Raw genomic sequence first — 19,067 nt, 5'->3', positions numbered from 1 at the left:
GCTAGAGTTAAGTAATTTTAATAGTCACAACTTAAAATGTTAAGTGTGGCACAAAAATGTCAAGGTGGATGGGAGATCGCAGGCGGGGAGGGACGGCCTCCTCTCCCCATGTGTTGGGGTGCTGGGTGGCCCCCAGGAGGTGGGCCCTGGGAGATGAGGGAGAGGTTTACTGCACCACGTGTCCAAGGCAGTTGCTAGGAAACCAGAGCTTTTTTTCCCTCCCATCACCCTTTATTTTCTCTTTCTTTTAAGGTAATCACTGTTGTGTGTTCTTGCTTTTGTGTTTCAAACTTGTTTAATGATTCCCAGCCCAAGGATGGTGGTGAATTTCAGAAAGTAGGAATTGGGAGCGAGCTCTCCGGGGATGATCGAGGGCAGGAATGGAACATGGAACCGAGAGAGTTTGCTCAATTTGTTCCTCCTTCCTGTGCACATTTGTTGAGTGTCTCTGTGCGGGTCTGTGCACTGTGGGCCGGTGCGTGTCTGCGCCGTTTTCTCCCAAGGGGCTGCTTTTATCCCATTTGGAGGGAGATGTACTCGCGTGGAACGCTGAATTTAGTTCTGGTGTTTGGTGTAGCCTCTCCTGGTCCCGACGGATGCGTGACTATTAAATTCTGTCTTCTAGTTACCACTGCCACGTTTACCCCTACCCGAACACTGCTGAGGAGCGGAAGGAGATCCAGGAGGGACTGAACACCCGGATTCAGGATCTTTACACTGTGAGTGAACGGGAAATGGTCGGCTCCTTCTCTGAGGCGTGTAAAACATTTATAAATCCGTTTGCTTTCTTTCTTTTTTTTTTTTTTAAAGATTTTATTTATTTATTTGACAGAGAGATCACAAGCAGGCAGAGAGGCAGGCAGAGAGAGGAGGAAGCAGGCTCCCTGCTGAGCAGAGAGCCCGATGCGGGGCTCGATCCCAGGACTCTGAGATCATGACCCGAGCCGAAGGCAGCGGCTTAACCCACTGAGCCACCCAGGCGCCCCTCCGTTTGCTTTCTTTTTTGATACGGAAAATTTTGGTGCAGACAAATCAAAGTGTTTCAGGGAGATTGGGCCGTCACTTACCTCCCTCCTCTTCATGCAAGTTTTCTTTTAGCGGCCTGTTAGCGACCTAGGTGGTGTCAAAGGGACTTTGGAGAAGATGTTCTGGTCATCAGTGTGTTTAAAGTGGTGCCTGTTACTTTGCTCTCACCACGTTAACTGATGTTTCTGATAATACCGGTGAGAGCTCTTGGGGGCAAGAAGTAGACTCCGACCCACTCCAGCAAAAGGGGTTTCAGGCCACATGTGGGGTGGAGGTAGTGGCTGTAGGGTTGATAGGTTGCTGAGCTGAGGCTGGGAGTGGCAAGAGTGGGGAGCTCCGTGGGCCCAGCCCTGCCACAGCGCTGCCACCCAGATGGTGACATCTAACCGTTTCCTGTCCCCTTGGGGTGGTGTCCTGGAGGGGCAGCTTCCTAGAGGGAGCCTCAGGTCGCCTGGGCTTAGGTTTCCGCCCACTTCCCAGTGGTGCTGGGATCAGGACGAGAAGGAATGAGCCTCTCCCTTGCCTGCCCCCAGGAGAGGCAGGTGCCCGATGGATGGAGACCGACAAGTGTCCCCAGTGCTGGAAGCCCATGTTTGTTCCCACCCAGGTGCTTCACAAAACCGAGGACTATTTAAGGCAAGTGCTGTGTAAAGCCGCCGAATCCGTCTACAGCCACGTCATCCAGGTGAAGAAGATGAAGGCCATTTACCACATGCTGAACATGTGCAGCTTCGATGTGACCAACAAGTGCCTCATCGCCGAGGTCTGGTGTCCCGAGGCCGACCTGCACGACCTGCGCCGGGCGCTCGAGGATGGCTCGGTAAGGCAGCCCAGGGCCCGCCCCCGCCGGGACCAGACGCTGGGACGGGGCTGCTCTGGGGGTGCGGGGGAGCCGGCTGCCCCGCACAGGGGAAACGGGACAGTCAGTCCTGAGCAGTGAGAGGCCACTGAGCGGGCTGGTGTCTGAAGAGCCAGAGCTGTGCCGTGCATGTGTCGTTTGCACTTGGAGTACGGAATAGGGTCTCATGGTTGAAAGTAAGATGTATATAAAGTAAAGGACACAGCGGAGTGGCCTCCTCCTACCCCTGTTGTCTCAGAGATAACTGAGTGTTACGCCTTCGAGTTTCGTAGTCGTAGGTAAGCAGGTATGAATGGGTGGTTTTCTTTCTTTTTTTTAAAGATTTATTTATTTGACAGAGAGAGAGATCACAATTAGGCAGAGAGGCAGGCAGGGTAGTGGGGGACGGAGCAGGCTCCCCGCTGAGCAGAGAGCCCGATGTGGGGCTCGATCCCAGGACCCTGAGATCATGACCTGAGCTGAAGGCAGAGCTTAACCCACTGAGCCACCCAGGCGCACCAGTGATAGTTTTCTTCACAAAGGGTTGCGTGCTATTCATTCATACTGTTCTTTTCACTTAATCAGACTTTCCTACTTTCTATAACTATGTAATATTCCACTGTGCGGATGCACTATAGCTAGTTGCACGGGTCCCCTGCTTGTTCAGGTGGTCTGTGGTGTCGCGAATGCCACCGCAGTGACTGACACCTGACCCGTCTGCAGGAGAAAGTCGCAGATACCGCCTGGCCGCGTCGGTTTGATGATACCAGCCGCTGCCCTGCTCTTATTCTGAGTGAAGTTGAAAATCTTTTCTGTTCAGGAGCCACTTGAGTATTCCCTTTTTTTTTTTTTTAAGATTTTTATTTATTTAGGGGCACTGGGTGGCTCAGTGGGTTAAGCCGCCGCCTTCGGCTCAGGTCATGATCTCAGGATCCTGGGATTGAGCCCCACATCGGGCTCTCTGCTTGGCAAGCAGCCTGCTTCCTCCTCTCTCTCTCTGCCTGTCTCTCTGCCTACTTATGATCTCTCTCTGTCAAATAAATAAATAAAATCTTAAAAAAAAAAAAAAGATTTTTATTTATTTGACAGAGAGACAACAAGAGAAGGAACCCAAGCAGGGAGAGTGGGAGAGGGAGCAGCAGGCTTTCCTCAGAGCAGGGAGCTGGGTGCAGGGCTCAATCCCAGGACCCCGGGATCATGACCTGAGCGGAAAGCAGATGCTTAACGATTGAGCCACCCAGATGCCCCTATAGTTTTATTTTTTGATTAAAACATTTTAATTTAAATTGAGTTAATTAACATATAATGTATTATTAGTTTAGAGGTCAGTGATTCTTTTATTTATTTATTTATTTTTTTAAAAGATTTTATTTATTAGTCAGAGAGAGGGGGAGAGAGAGCGAGCACAGGCAGACAGAATGGCAGGCAGAGGCAGAGGGAGAAGCAGGCTCCCCGCCGAGCAAGGAGCCCGATGCGGGACTCGATCCCAGGACGCTGGGATCATGACCCGAGCCGAAGGCAGCTGCTTAACCCACTGAGCCACCCAGGCGTCCCCAGTGATTCTTTTAATACATAGTTTTAAAGCAAGTTTCAGAAGAGTTCTCCCGAATTATGCTTTTTGGTATTGGTTCTGTTCTCTTGCTCTGGTTTCCTCCTTCAGGACCCGCTGTCAGGTTTCAGTTGAACCTTCTTTGCTTTTCTTCAGTGTTTGTCACTTTTTCTTGAGCCCCCCCCCCCCGCTTGAGTCCTTTTTATCTTCCTTTACTTCTTTTTGATTTTTTAAAAATTTCCATTCTTTTGCCTGTTTCTCTTATGGCTTTGTTAACCAGGAAGGTTTCTTCACTTTGGTTTCTTCACAACTTAGACAACATCTAGTGTTGTCTCGTTGCTGAATATTTTTTCTTTTATTTCTGATTTCTTTCTGAGTTCTGTTAACCTCATTTATAATGGTATTTATCTAGTAAATAAATATCTAATAGGTATTTCTAATACCTAATTCTGCTTCCTGATGCTTTTTCATATCATGCATTATTTTCATAACTTTTTTTGCTCATTTTAAAATGAATAAGGTAAATTTTTGTCTGTTTTGTGGACATGTCCTTCTGGCGTGGTTTCCTTGTCCAGGATATTGTTCTGCTCCGTCTTTTTTTACTATAACTTTATGTAAGTTTTGACCTCCATCCTTCTTTTGATCACTCAAAAATGTAATGAATTTTCTTTTTTTTTTTTTTAAGATTTTATTTATTTATTTGACAGAGAGAGATCACAAGCAGGCAGAGAGGCAGGCAGAGAGAGAGGAAGGGAAGCAGGCTCCCTGCTGAGCAGAGAGCCCGATGTAGGACTCGATCCCAGGACCCTGAGATCATGACCTGAGCTGAAGGCAGCGGCTTAACCCGCTGAGCCACCCAGGCACCCTGTAATGAGTTTTCTGAAAGCATGTTTAAATACTCAAGGAAATTCTGTATTAGACATAATATATATTTATACATTTGAAAATATTTTTAAGATACCAAAGGGAACCATGCATTACGTATAATTTAAATACATCATCTGTTTTTATCTTGGTTTTATGGAACATATTCAAGGTACTTAAGGAACTTTTAAAGGTTACTTCAGGATCACTTTCCTAACTTCATAGAATTTTCTTTACTACTTCTGAGCAGGGATCAAAAATCTGTAAGGCCCTGGACCTGAGGCTTCCTCTCTCCCTCTTTTACCTGGACCTTCTCTTTCCTTATCTCTTTTGTTCCTGTCCTGCTCAGTTTCAGTTTCATTCCAGGGTCTCATCTGTGGGGCGCTCCTGTGGCGGGAGGATGTCCGGGCCGGTGTTCTTTGAGTTTGGGGGAGCTGGACTGCTGTGTCCCCGCAGACCTCACTTCCCATGGACCCCTTGCACTCATATGCTCTGGAAGTAGACAGAACCCTTCCCAGTTCCAGCTGCTTTTCTTGGGTCAGCCTTCTGTGCTTTCCAGGGAATGCCTTTGACTCTCTTGGGATGTTTCTTCCTTGGGTCTCTCCAATGCCACATTGCTTCCCTCGCTTCCTCTGGTCTGGAGACTCTTAGCGTGCAGGTGTTGTTGCGTTGAGCAGTTTGTCCCCATTTGCATGTGGTGGCTTGTGGGGACATGCTTTTGTGAGAAGTGTTGTCTGTGGGATTTTGGTTTTGCTCTCTGGTTGCCCTGTCTGCTCTTGAAGGGATTCGGGGAGGTTCAGAACTATGTGCCATTTGGGAATCCCCCAATCTGGGATTCTGGGATTTCCCAGAATCCCCTTACCAGCAAGTATCTTAAATAGAATTTGACTGGAAAATCGACTCCTCTTCTAATAACTTGTTTTACTTTATTTAAAAAGGTTTTCCCAGGGCTCCTGGGTGGCTCAGTGGGTTAAACCTCTGCCTTCGGCTCAGGTCGTGATCTCAGGGTCCTGGGATCCAGCCCTGCATCGGGCTCTCTGCTCAGCGGGGAGCCTGCTTCCTCCTTTCTCTCTGCCTGCCTCTCTGCCTACTTGTGATCTCTTGCCTGTCAAATAAATAAATAAAGGGCGCCTGGGTGGCTCAGTGGGTTAAGCCGCTGCCTTCGGCTCAGGTCATGATCTCAGGGTCCTGGGATCGAGGCCCGCATCGGGCTCTCTGCTCAGCAGGGAGCCTGCTTCCCTCTCTCTCTCTCTCTGCCTGCCTCTCCATCTACTTGTGATCTCTCTCTGTCAAATAAATAAATAAAATCTTTAAAAAAAAAAAATAAATAAATAAATAAATAAATAAATAAAAATCTTTAAAAAAATAAAATGAAATAAAAAGGTTTTCCCTCCCATTATAAATAAACACATTCCTGAAGAATTGTGAACACTGAAAGAACAAGCTATGTACATGACTTTGCTGTACTAATGTTGACATTTTGATTCATCCTCATCTATTTTTTGGTTTTATTAGCTAGTATTGTATAGTTGTCTCCAGATTCCTCTTGAACATTTTTAGAGATAAAAGATTAAATTTCAGTTTTATGTTAGTGATTCTGAGACTGCCTTATGTATATTCCCTGTCATTCCCGGCCCTGCTGTCTGCTTCCCGCCCTTGCAGCCGGCTACATGCTTCCTTCTGTAAGATCGAACCCCCAAGTCCTGCCCCCCAAGACTTCCTGACTCCTGTGGCCACTCAGCTGCCCTTGACTCACCGCCCCCGCCTCAGTGGTGGTTCGCACGTCCCCATGGGCCACGCAGAGCCTTGCCTGTCTGGGCTGGCAGGGAGCCATTGTTTGCTGAATGAACTCTTGGATGGTAATTTTTTTTTTTCTTTCTTTTTATGTGAAAGAGAGAGAGCGGTGCTACGATCCCCTCATTTATGAACACGATCCCAACAAAAGAAACACCCCCAACTCTCATCCGCACCAACAAGTTCACCGAGGGGTTTCAGAACATCGTGGACGCCTACGGAGTTGGGAGCTACAGAGAAGTGAACCCAGGTCGGAAGCCTGAGGAGTTTTTGTCTGATCGCCGCCGCATCTGCCTGCAAGGATGCGGCTGGCGCTTGCGAAAGCAGGCTCAGGGCTCCCGTCATGTTGTCTTGCTTCGTGTAAAGCACTGGTATCCGCCTGTCCATTCTCTTTCGGGAGTTCTGGAGAAGGTCGAGTGTTGGCATTAGCTAGAATTTTCTGCCTCTGGCGAACCGAGTCTCTTGCTTTGCTCTCCCTGCAGCTCTCTTCACCATCATCACTTTCCCCTTTTTGTTCGCCGTGATGTTCGGAGACTTTGGACATGGCTTTGTGATGTTCTTATTTGCCCTCTTGCTGGTGTTGAATGAAAACCATCCCAGACTAAAGCAGTCACAGGAGGTAAGAGCATAGACACTCCCGCTTGTTATACTTGGGTGGGTGATTAGTAGTCGTTCCCCTCTTTTTGACTAAACAGGGGACGTTTCTCAAATGTGGGTGTTTGGCAGTAAGCGTCCCTGACTGGGCTGGAGGGGGCGTGGGCCTGTGGGCAGCGCTGGGGCGTCCTCTGCTCACGGCACCCGCTTTGCCCGCAGATCATGCGCATGTTTTTCAACGGCCGCTACATCCTGCTGCTGATGGGGCTGTTCTCGGTGTACACGGGCCTCATCTACAACGACTGCTTCTCCAAGTCGGTCAACCTGTTCGGCTCTGGCTGGAACGTGTCCGCCATGTACAGCTCCAGCCACGCCCCGGCGGAGCGCAGGAGGATGGTGCTCTGGAAGTAAGCGCGCGGCCCGGCTCACCTGCGCGGTGTTCGGGGGAAGAGCGTTTCCCCGAGGCTCCTCCGTCCCCCCCCGGCCGCGCGGCCGCTCACTCTGCTCTCTGTTACAGTGACTCCGTCGTCAGGCGCAGCAGGGTTTTGCAGTTGGACCCGAGTGTTCCTGGAGTGTTCCAAGGCCCTTATCCTCTTGGCATCGATCCCGTGAGTGTACTTTTTCCTCGTCATGATCGCGGCTTCCTCTGGGGTGCTGCCTGGTTGTCATTGTCACGGGGCTCCCTCGGGCTCTTGGGCATGGCTCACGCCGTTGCACACGGTGGGGAAGATGCCCTCGGGGGGTTTCTGCGTGGGGGGCGGTGGCCCATGTGTGTCATGAACTTGGTTTATGTGCCAATGAACCATGTGCCAATGAACTTGGTTTAGAGATGAAGCTGAGCTGTCTCTTTGGGAAAGCGGGTCAGTGCAGAGGGGGAGCTACACTCTGTCATGGTTCCTGACCTGTTTTTACTCTAGGGAGAGCCAGCCCTTCAGGAGCCATTCAATGCAGGCTGCTCCCTATGTTTCTTCTTTGTATGTGGGGATTATTATTATTTTTTATCCTTTGATCTAGAAAGAAATAGTATGGAGTTTTAGAGCCTGAAAGGGAGCTCAGAGTTCTCAGGGTGCTTGTGGAAGTAGTTTTTGAAATGGGAAGTGTTGGAAAGGAAGATGTAGCTGCAGGGGGCCAGGAAGGACTGCTGTCCCCTGCAAGGTTGTGTACCCCCCCCAGCCCCGCCACACCAATAGCACTCAGTGAGCCAGTTCCCACCCCCCACCCCTGCAACCACCAGGCCTTCATCAGGCTCCTAACAGGCCTCCTCCAGGCTGAGGCACTGTTTTCCGGGACTATCGGGCATCTTTTGGAGGAATCTCGCCCTGGAAAGGGGAGCTTAGAGACCAGCTCAAAATTGGTCTGGGGGCACCTGCTGTAACTGCATACAGGAATGAGGAAACAGAATGACACAGGTCCAGCCTGCCTTCATCCGAGCTGTCCAAGCCTCCGAATTGTTCTGTTCATTCTCACCTCTACACATAATTTGTATAATTCAGCGTTTTTGCCTTCTGTCTTCATATAATTGGAAGCGTGAAAAAACTTTTATAATAATTCCCTTTGGTTTTGGAGGCAAAGTCCTAATAACGTGTGGCCTAACTTGAAGGAAAGAAACGTTTCTGAATAAAGGCCCCAAGAAAGAAAGTTCAAGTGGGTGTTTTGAGGGGGAGGAGGAGACCGAGGCATGGTACTGCTTCCTTTTGCTTTGGTTTAATTTTAAAAATCAACATTACTCTGATACAGTTCAAAAATAGAGCCTTGTGTGTACCTCGTGTATGTACGAGGTCCAGCTCTCCTGAAGGGTCTCCCCCACCCCGTCCTTATCCCCTCAGCCCCCCACCTCCAGCACGGGAACCGCTGGGGTTAGTCTCTCGTGTTTCCTCGCAGGTGTCTTTGTGAACATACAGATGCACTTTTCTCTCCCCCCTTCTTTGCCTGAAAGATCGTTCTGTGCCCAGTTGCGTTTAGCTTAGTCATCGGACAGAGACTTCATGTCACCGTTGCCGTGTCGCACTGTTGCTAGTTTTCCTGCTGTCCTGCCCCCTCCAGCCCTCTGGGTCTCACAGTGGCCGCTGGCAGCAGGCTCTTCCCACGGGTCCAAACAGGCTGAAGTCAGCCGAAAGTCTTCTTTGTAAAGTCTTACTTGCACTTAAAAAGAACAAGTCTTTCTGTCCTGAGAGGTCCTATTTCCCTTTTCTTAATCCCCCCAAGTGAGGGACTCTCAGAATGATTTTTTCAGAGAGTGAGAGAAGCAGTCACAGTAGGCTCTGGAGGGGCTGGGACAGGGAGCTCCGGGGAGTCCCGCCCGAGCCCCTGGGCCTTATCATCAGCAGCGTGGTTTGGCTGCTCTGCACTTCTGCTTCCTTCCTTCCCCTCTCCCTCCCCCTCCTCTTCTCTCTCTCTCCCCCTCTCCTCTCTTCCTTGTTTTCTGTTAAACTTTATTATAAAATGCACATACACAGAATGTATAAAACATGTATGTAAAGTTACAACATGCATATTTGTATGGCCCCTGCCCAGGGTAAGGGACCCGGGGACCTGGAACGGGCCCCGCTCTCCCCAGCTGTCCCCAGAGGGAACTTCCCACCCCGCCCCGGACTCTGTGTTACTCTTTCTCTTGCACGTCCTTTTAGTATCGCGCCGAGGCATGGATCCCCAAACACAGTATTGTTTCATTTGGTGTCCTTTGAACTTTACGTTAAAGATAGAATTGTTTGTAATAGTCTGTGGCCCTGGTTTAAGAAAATCAGCGGTTCTCAGTTCAGAGGCGTCAAGAAGAAAGTCTGAATGTTGCCTTCTTTTTAAATCTCTAGCTGCCTTTTGATTTAAGGTAGGAAAATTTGCCCAGTGTCACCTGTGTGCCCTCAAGCAGTTGAAGGAAGTTAAAGATGTCTTGTCTTGTTTTGTTTTGTCTTCAGATTTGGAACTTGGCCACAAACCGTCTCACTTTTCTAAACTCTTTCAAAATGAAAATGTCTGTGATTTTAGGAATTATTCACATGACTTTTGGAGTCATTCTGGGAATATTTAACCACTTGTAAGTACAGATTTTTTTTCTTTTTAAGCAGTATTTATAAGCCAAGCTTGGTATTTCTTAAACTTTGCTTCTTGAGGGTAGACTGTCCGGGTGTTAAAGGCGGCTGGTGCGGTGGTGTGTTGTTTCTGTCATTCGGTGGTGACAGTACAGGTGTTTGTTCAGTGATGGGTTTATTTAGCAGCTATGTATTGAGTGTATAGCACACGGGGGCACTATACTGCATAGGGCACTGGTCTACGCTCCGCATCGAGTGGTGCTGAAGACAGAGAATACAGGCTTTGCCCCCATGGAGTCCGACATTCGAGGGAGGGAGGCATGCAACACATACGTTCCGATTTATTTCTGGAACTGATTTTTGTTATGTTCTTTTTTCATTTTATAAATTAGCAAACTGTTTGTTTACCAGCACTAGTGTGTAAAGAGAAAGAGGTTGTATTTTTTTTAATTTAAATTTAATTAAAAAAAAATTTTATTCATTTTTTCAACAGAGATCACAAGTAGGCAGAGAGGCAGGCAGAGAGAGAGAGGAGGAAGCAGGCTCCCCGCCAAGGAGAGAGCCCGATGTGCAGCTCGATCCCAGGACCTGGGATCATGACCTGAGCCGAAGGCAGAGGCTTTAACCCTCTGAGCCACCCAGGGGCCCCTTAATTTAATTTTTTTTTTAGATTTGATTTATTTATTTGACACACAGAGAGAGAGAGATCACAAGTAGGCAGAGAGTTAGGCAGAGAGAGGGGGAAGCAGGCTCCCTGCTAAGCAGAGAGCCTGATGCGGGGCTCAATCCCAGGACCCTGAGATCATGACCTGAGCTGAAGGCAGAGGCTTAACCCACTGAGCCACTCAGGAGCCCCTGTATTTTCTGACTCTAACTGGGTCTCACGATGAAACACCAGCATTTTCACTGTGCTTAAACTTGTTTTCTTCATGGACGTACCTGAATCCTGTACGAGTTGTCAGAAGACAAAAGATGTTCCACTGAGCTAGGCCTTGTCACAGGGAATGGAAGATACTTTACTCTTTATTCTCTATCTCAGTCCAGACTGGCTCAGGGTTTGATCGATTCCTTTTTCCCTAGGCATTTCCGGAAGAAGTTCAATATTTATTTGGTTTCCGTCCCGGAACTTCTCTTCATGCTCTGCATCTTTGGGTACCTCATCTTCATGATTATCTATAAGTGGCTGGTGTACTCGGCCGAAACCTCCAGAGTTGCCCCGAGCATTCTGATCGAATTTATCAACATGTTTTTATTCCCGGCTAGTGAAACAAATGGCCTGTACACAGGGCAGGTAGGTAATGCTCTTTTCCACTCTTAGGAACTTAAAGGAAATCCTCCCGAGAGCCTTTTTGTGTCGATTAGTGGGTGATGGAAGGTGCTTTCCACAGTCTTCCCGGGCATGTAGGGGCTTTCTGTTTCTCTGAACGTGATCACATGAGCTGCCACCCTGCCCTGGACACTGGGCTGGGGGATCTGGTAGAGCAATGTCGTGTGAACTCGCTGCCACTCGTAGCCGTCTGAAGTACTGGGAAGAAAGTGTATTTCTGGAGGGTTTCTGAGTGCTGGCGAATCCCCCTGTATTTCTAGTTACTTTATTTTTTTATTTTTTTAAAGATTTTTATTTATTTATTTGACAGAGACCACAAGTAGGCAGAGAGAGAGGAGGAAGGAAATTCCCCGCCAAGCAGGGAGCCTGATGCTGGGCTCAATCCCAGGACCCCAAGATCACAACCTGAGCCAAAAGCAGATACCCCAACCCACAGAGCCACCCAGGCGCCCAATATCCCTACTTTTTTTTTTTTTTTAATAGATTTTATTTATTTATTTGACAGAGAGAGATCACAAGTAGGCAGAGATGCAGGCAGAGAGAGAGAGGGAAGCAGGCTCCCTGCTGAGCAGAGAGCCCTGATGTGGGGCTCGATCCCAGGACCCTGAGATCACGACCCGAGCCGAAGGCAGAGGCCCAACCCACTGAGCCACCCAGGCGCCCCAGTATCCCTACTTTTTAAAGAAAAAAGTTAGTTTTGTTCTGAATCCTCTTTTAGTATTTTTCTCATGCAAAAGTATTTTTCTCATGTTTCATCTGCTTACGATGTGCTCATGTTCCTCACGTCCTCTTTGGAATGATAATGAAAAAATCCAGAATAGGAATATAAAGAAATGAACAGCTTATGTTGGTATTCGCCCTCTTATGGTATTTTCAGAAAATTAATTAGCTGGAGTTTGAATCTGTCTAGAATTTTCTTACTCATTCCTTATAGATCGGAACGGAATGATACCGTCCCACTCTGTCGGCAGTGTTACTCTTCGGTTCTAGAATTCAGCCAGGAGTCTAGAAGAGATGAAGCCGCAGACAGGATTTGGCTTGTGTTTACCCTCTGTTCCTTGTTACTGCGAAGAAGGAGACGCCATCCTTGGTCTTCGCTCACCAGGTGGAGCGGGGACCAGGTTCGCACCGTCCTTGCATCCTAATGGGCTTCCTCCCCTTCTGCGCCCGCAGGAGCACGTGCAGAGACTGCTGCTGGCTGTCACCGCGCTGTCTGTCCCCGTCCTCTTCCTGGGAAAACCGCTCTTCTTGTTGTGGTTGCACAACGGGCGCAGCTGCTTTGGAGTGAGCAGGGTAAGCGCGAGTCGGGAGCGTGTGCGCTGGCGGCGAGCCGAGTCCGCTTTCAGGTGCACGAGGGGGAGCCCAAGGGACCCTTTCGGAGGGTCTCAGAGTCCTGACTTCGGGCCAGAGCCTCGTTCCTTCGGCCTGCTGTGGCCCATGCTCTGGAAGCTTCTGCAGCGCGTTGCCCCCGCCCCAGCGAGCAGCGGGCCTGTGGGGAGTTGGAGCCAAGTCCTTCAGCTCGGTTACTGTCGTTAAAGCGCTTCTGTGCCTTGATCTGGATTCTTGATTTTTTTTTTCCTTTAAAGTGGTTTTTGTTTTAATGTAAATAATGTAACTAAATTATAGAAAACACGGAACGTAGAGAAAGCAGGGCCCTCTTTTGTCCCTCCGTTATAGCCAGGGTCACCCTTTCGCTAGATATCTTTCTAGACTGTTTTCCTGTGTGTCTGCTTTCTCATTTTACTTCTTTAAAATCTACTGTGATAGAACAGGCACAACAGACGTTTCCATTGTAACTTTCTGTGAGTGTGCAGCCCGTGGCACCAATTACATTCCCAGGGCTGTGTGGCCGCTGCCCCCACCCGACTCCAGAGATCTGTCATCCTCCCCAGCGGGGACCCTGGCCCCGGGATGCCGGCTCCCCACTCTCCTCCCTGGCCCCTCTGCCTGCTGTTGCTGGGGTTCGACTCCTCCCTGTGTGCGGGGACCACATCGCGTCTGTCCTTCTGTGCCTGCCTGTGTCACTGAGCACCATGGCTCCAGCTTTACCCATGTCACAGCGGGTGTCACAACCCCACCCCTTTTAAGGCTCAGTCACATTCCGTTGCGTGGCGAGACCTCATTCTGCTTGTCGGTCTGTCCGTCCATCAGCGGCTGCTTGCGTTGTTGGTGCTGTTTAGCTTTTGTGGCTAATGCTGCTGGTAGCGTGGGCGCACGAGACTCTGTTCCAGCCCTTGCCGTCGGTGCTCTTGGATACATGTCCGGAAACGGAGCTGTGGGATCGCGTAGAGGGGGTTTAATTTTCCGAGGCCCCATCGCTGTTCTCCACGGCGGGTGCGCCACTTCTCATTCCTGCCGGCGGGGAGCGGAGAGCTGGTTCCTCTGCACCGCATGGAGACTTACTGGTCTTTTAATAACAGCCATCTTCATGGGGGGGGGTGCTCGTGGCCTTGCAAACAACTTTTTAATTTAATTTAATTTAATCTTTCTGATTCCAAGTTTTTATGTAAGTTCTGGTTAGTTAACACATACGGTACAATTGGTTTCAGGAGTAGAATTGAGTGATTCCTCACATACACACAACACGCAGCGCTCCCCGCAACAAATGCCCCCCTTCAGGCCCGTCCGCCATCTAGCCGGTTTGTCTTCGCTTTGTTCTCTGTCGGTTTGTCTTCGCTTTGTTCTCTGTCGTTAAGCCTCTCTTAACGACTTTTTTATTCTCAAAGAACTGAGTCCTTAAGAGAAAGGAAGGTGCTCTGATGTTGGATTTGTCCCGTCCTTACGATTTCAAAGGCAATGACTCCGCCTTCTTTTGGTTGTTGTCAGAGTGGTTACACGCTTATAAGAAAAGACAGCGAGGAGGAGGTTTCTCTGCTGGGAAGCCAAGACATAGAAGAAGGAACTAACCAGATGGAAGATGGATGCAGAGAAATGACATGTGAAGAGGTAATCTTCTCTGTTACTGTCGAAAACACTACACTGAAAGCCAAGCTCTCCGGTGCCTGGCTGGCTCAGTCGGTCGATCTCAGGGTGGTGAGTTCGAGCCCCACGTTGGCATAGAGTTTGCATAAAAAAAAAAAAAGAGCGAGAGAGAGAGAGAGAGAGAAGAAAAAGCAACTAAGCTTTCATGGAGGTAATCACCATGAGAATGATGATAATAATCATCTTAAAAAAGAAAGAGAAAATGAACTCCAGACACTGTCACACAAGCTTCCCAGACGCTGCTTTGGTCATCTGTTCGTCAGAAGAGTTCTTCTCATTTTGCTTTTTCAACTTTGCGGTGGGATTTGTAGTGTTACTGTCACGTGCTGTCATGAAGCGACTTCAGGTGTCACGAGCATTGCTTTTGGAAGATTCTTGTCTCAGAACTTTTTCCTAGTTGTAAGGGAGGAGGAGGCCTGCTTGACACCGGCTTTCAGGGCAGCCTGCTGACTGGCTCCCGTCAGGACAGGAGCCATGTGAGCTCCAGGCTTACTGGTTTCTGGGTCTCCAACTCCAAGAAGTCTGGGAACTTCTTGGTTCTTTGCAAGTTTGTTTTCCGTTCTGAAGCCACTTGGCCCCACGATTCTGGAACCTTGGCCACAGCTGGTGCTGACTGGTTTTCTTCAGTCTTTCAGTAGGAGAGAAAAGCGCTCTTGGCTGATTGTTACATTAGGAAGAAGCCCTAGGGCGTACTGTGACGATCTGTCTGGGGCCACTCACCATCCCCAGACCAACAGCTGCTCGGGTAGTCCGCACGGGCCGCTGTAGCACAGAAACCGACTGCCAGAAATCCAGGTTCAAGATGTTTGCGGCGCTGGTTTCTCTTCCTTGGCTTGTGGACGGCTGCCTTCCCAGTGTGTCCTCACGGGGCGTTGTCCTCCGTGGGCATGTGTCTCTTCTTGTAAGGACACTCACCCTTATGATCTCTCTTCATCTTTTTTTTTTTTCTTTAAAGATTTTATTTATTTATTTGACACAGAGATCACAAGTAGCCAGAGAGGCAGGCAGAGGGGGGTGGGAAGCAGGCTCCCCACTGAGCAAAGAGCCCGATGTGGGGCTCGATCCCAGGACCCCGAGATCATGACCCGAGCCGTAGACAGAGGCCCAACCCACTGAGCCACCCAGGCACCCCGATCTCTCTTCATCTTAATGACCCCCTTCAAGGCCTTGTCACCAGACACAGTCACAATGGGGGTCAGGGCTGTAACACAGAAATTTGGAGGGGGACACAGGTCAGCCCGTGAGGAGCTGGGGCTTGGGGTTTGGAATCAGTGGTGGGAGAAGCAGATTCCCCCAGAGGAGGGAGGCACAGTTCTGGCCACACACAGCTAAGCCGTTTTGCTATTCCATGTTCGTGGAAGCTTCCTTTGGTCATCCGATAAAGACTGAACAAAATTTCTTATAATCAACATTTTATAATTATTATGTAATTTAGTGTTTTGATTTGGGACGATTAATGATTCACAAGATCATAAAAAAGACCCAAGAAGCAGAGCCGGGGGAGTGTCGGGTCTTCCCAGGGTCACGCAGCCTTTTCACCGTCAGGGGCCCCTCTTCACAGTTTCTATTTGTGAGGCTTGCGTTTACCTCTCAGACATGCACGGGTAGCCAGAGTCTAGCTCCTGAGTCACGCTGGGCTGTGAGGGTGCCATAGGGGAAACTGAGGCCGGGAGAGCCGCTGTGTAGGTCACAGAGTGGTCTGTGGTAGAGCTGTGAGTGGAGCTCGGATCTTTGCTTCACTGTTCCTCATGCTCTGGGTGTTGTCCCCAACATTGCAGACGCCACTTCTGTCACCGAGAGCAAGGGGGACAAGGCACCGAGAACACAGGGTGACTTGTGGGAGCACGCGGGCAGTACACTGGACCTAACACATGTGTGATCTCTCCCAGTTTAATTTTGGAGAAATATTAATGACCCAAGTGATTCATTCCATCGAGTACTGCCTGGGATGCATCTCCAACACCGCTTCCTACCTGAGGCTCTGGGCTCTCAGTTTGGCTCATGCACGTAAGTCTTCGCTCAGACCCGTGGTTCCCAAACTCTGTGCTGAGACACCCCACCGTGCCCCAGGGAACCCCCAGGGAGGCGCCGTGGGCCATCTCACGTATCCAAGGAAGCACAGTCCCATCTTTCAGATGCTGTGTGAACTAGTGTTGTGTGGGGACAGAGCCAGCTCGACCCCAGTCTGGGTCAAGTCCTCTCTCTGGGAGGGAGGCCTCGGATTTTTCTGGCATGCCCTGTCTTCCTCAGGGTTTGAGATGATCAGGGGCTGGTTAGCCTCAGGGGCTGGTTCACTTTGACACGAGAAGCAGATCACATCTAGAGTGGGTGGGTGTGTGTATTATTTTGTGGGTAATAAGTCAGAATTGTCAGAAGGAAACCTGGTCCCATGAGCTAATGGCGGTGCCTCGGCACGTGCGAACAGAAGTGAGCTCTGCCAACTCCCTCCCCCCGCAGAGTTGTCTGACGTCCTGTGGACCATGCTGGTGCGCGTGGGCCTCCGAGTGGACACCACGTACGGAGTCCTGCTGCTGCTTCCGGTTATCGCGCTCTTTGCAGTTTTGACAATTTTCATCCTTTTGATCATGGAAGGCCTTTCTGCATTTCTTCACGCCATACGCCTCCACTGGTGAGTTCGAAATTTAGCTTTGAGACTGTTATTTAAAAAAAAGGAACCCCCTCCCCGCCTGTAGATATACATAACCCCGCACAGATCTGGTCACTTCATGGAGGCTGGTGCTTGCCTTCCCGACCCTGTGATCTGGATTCAGATCCCCCGAGTTAAAATGATATTTTGTTTCTGAAATATTATCACTGACAACTAAAAGCAAGTTTATGCTTGCTGGATACCTCTGTGTGTTTAATGCTTTTAATTCATCTGGGGTCTGAAAAATTCCTTTATCTTATTGTAAAATAAAGTAAAAATTCTTACGTATTTCTTAACGGTTTCTAGCATACATCGGCTTACTTGTGTGTGTGAAAGTACCAGAGTGCAGAGAGAGGCGCATCTATGTGGAGTGCATGAGGTGGCATGATGGGTTTACACACGGAGAAAGGCAACATGGGGCACATACAACATTGTGTGTGTGTGTATTTTATTTAAGTCAAAACATTTGTGCCATGAGAGCACATACAGAAGGGAAGCAGCTTCAGCACAGGAAATTTGTTTTTTTGTTTTTATTTGTTTTTTAACTTACACATGTTGTTTTAAGAGATGTTGGAAGTGTTATTCACAATCTTTCATTGATACACTGAATTTTTTTTTTTTTTTAGGGTAGAATTTCAGAACAAGTTCTACGTTGGTGCAGGCACCAAATTTGTTCCTTTCTCATTCAGACTGCTTTCGTCGAAATTCAGTGACGACGTGGCATGATCGCGTTGCCGTACCTAACAAGCTGTCAGATTTATGGAGAATTATCATGTTACAGAATTTCATTTACGTCAGATTTACGATAGGAAAAATTCCGTCTTCATTGATTGCCTTATGATATAGCCAAATAATTCTGTAAGATATACCTCTTCCTCTGTTAAATATTTTGTAAAGTTTATCAACTTCAGATCTCTAAATTTCTTTCAGTTTTTACAATGAGCAAATATAAGTCAAGGCCCAAAGTTACGTTTAAGTTTTTTTTAAAATACAGGCTTGGGGGAGAGAAGCAGTTTTGAACGGCTCATTGAAAATGGTCTTAGATACTCAATTCCTTTTCACCCTATTAAAAAAAAAAAGTCATTCTGTTGCTTGACGTTGTCAGATAATATTTTCCAACAGCTGAGGTTAAGTATAGTTTTTTAAAAAATTTAATGACGGATAATCAAAAGATTCACGTTCTGCCTGATTACAAGTATGTAAACATTTTTTTACTGTATGCTGTCTAGGCCTGCAAGTAGGGGACTGTTTCTACAATTTTGTCCTGTTTTAATAATTGGGGAAAATGGGATAAAATAACGAACAACAGATGGTTATCCCACTTGTATATTTTTAAAAATATTCTAATCCTGTTATCCTTATGTAAAGCCAATTATGATAATTGTATGTTTGAAAGATAAAACTGTATCCTGAGCCTTAAAACCCAGCGTGACTGTAGAAGATACAATGTGGATGTGATTTGAACTTAGAGACCAGCTTAGCTGATGTCACTGATGTTACTGAACCAAAAGGGGTTTATAATGAGTGAAGGGAAGAGCAAAAAGTAGTGTTTTGTATATTTTTATAACAAAATATAAATTAAGATATTTTACCATGAAGAGATTGCACCTCGAGAACAGTATGATTATAATTTTTTACTTTCAGACTAATTCTAAATAAAGGTCTGATAAAAGAATTTAGAGTTAATTTAAACTTTCAAACACTGTTGGGATCAATTGAAAATGAATTCTTATTATCTGTAGTTTAAATTCATCTGTTCACATGACATTCAGTTTTGAATGAATGTGGGTCAGTCCTACTGAACATTTTAACCTGTCCAGATAGTCCCTGACTTAACAATTGTTCAATTCAGTGAATTTTGATTGAATGATGGTGCGAAAGCCATACGCATTCTTGGAATTTTGAATCTAGACCTTGTCGCGGGCTCAGGATCCACGGTCCTGTGCTCTCTTGTGATGCGGGGTCACGGCCACTGCTCTCATCAGCCCTGCGATCACGAGGGTCCCAGACGCCCCCAAACCCTCACGGCGGAGCCGTCTGTTGCTGTCAGCGCGGGAGTCAAGAAATGACACGAGGGAGTCGACACTTCCTTATAGAACAGGCTTCGTGGTGGGTGATTTTGTCCAGCGGGAGGCTCGTGTCGTGCCCTGCGCACGCGGAAGGTGGGCTGGAGGTTGGCTGTGCTAGATGCGTTTTCAACTTAGCAGATTTTCAACTTATGCTGAGATCCCATCGTAAGTCAAGGAAGATTTATTTTCTTGTAAATTATGTTCATTTTTCGTATTTTTCTGTAGTTAATTTTAGATAATTATTTTCAAAAAGAAATCTGCAGCGTTCTCACTTCCATAACGTTCTTAGGAAGGCGCATGAGAAGGCCGGTTTGTCACCGCACTGCTTCCCCTGGCTGGTGGCAGAGGTTG

General features: G+C 48.0%; 1 protein-coding gene across 2 annotated transcripts in view; it reads left to right on the top strand.

Annotated features, from left to right (window-relative positions):
* The window catches only part of ATP6V0A2 (ATPase H+ transporting V0 subunit a2), a 35,087-nt gene extending 16,740 nt beyond the window's left edge, over positions 1-18,347 (top strand). Inside the window, exons 8-20 of one of the 2 annotated variants that reach the window (XM_047696803.1) lie at positions 626-719; positions 1,634-1,846; positions 6,171-6,321; positions 6,554-6,690; positions 6,885-7,072; positions 7,183-7,273; positions 9,578-9,696; positions 10,772-10,982; positions 12,192-12,311; positions 13,845-13,964; positions 15,890-16,007; positions 16,458-16,629; positions 17,274-18,347. In XM_047696803.1, coding sequence (XP_047552759.1) covers positions 626-719; positions 1,634-1,846; positions 6,171-6,321; positions 6,554-6,690; positions 6,885-7,072; positions 7,183-7,273; positions 9,578-9,696; positions 10,772-10,982; positions 12,192-12,311; positions 13,845-13,964; positions 15,890-16,007; positions 16,458-16,629; positions 17,274-17,373 — 1,834 coding nt within the window. In that variant the 3' untranslated portion in view covers positions 17,374-18,347. Of the gene's footprint in view, positions 1-625; positions 720-1,633; positions 1,847-6,170; positions 6,322-6,553; positions 6,691-6,884; positions 7,073-7,182; positions 7,274-9,577; positions 9,697-10,771; positions 10,983-12,191; positions 12,312-13,844; positions 13,965-15,889; positions 16,091-16,167; positions 16,352-16,457; positions 16,630-17,273 lie in introns of those variants that run through there. The other variant, XM_047696804.1, reaches the window with a different exon arrangement.
* Positions 18,348-19,067: the final 720 nt, after the last annotated feature.

The sequence above is a fragment of the Lutra lutra genome, chromosome 12 (assembly GCF_902655055.1).
Source record: "Lutra lutra chromosome 12, mLutLut1.2, whole genome shotgun sequence".
In the NCBI taxonomy this organism is placed as follows: domain Eukaryota; kingdom Metazoa; phylum Chordata; class Mammalia; order Carnivora; family Mustelidae; genus Lutra; species Lutra lutra.
This window is presented reverse-complemented; position numbering and strand designations above follow the sequence as displayed.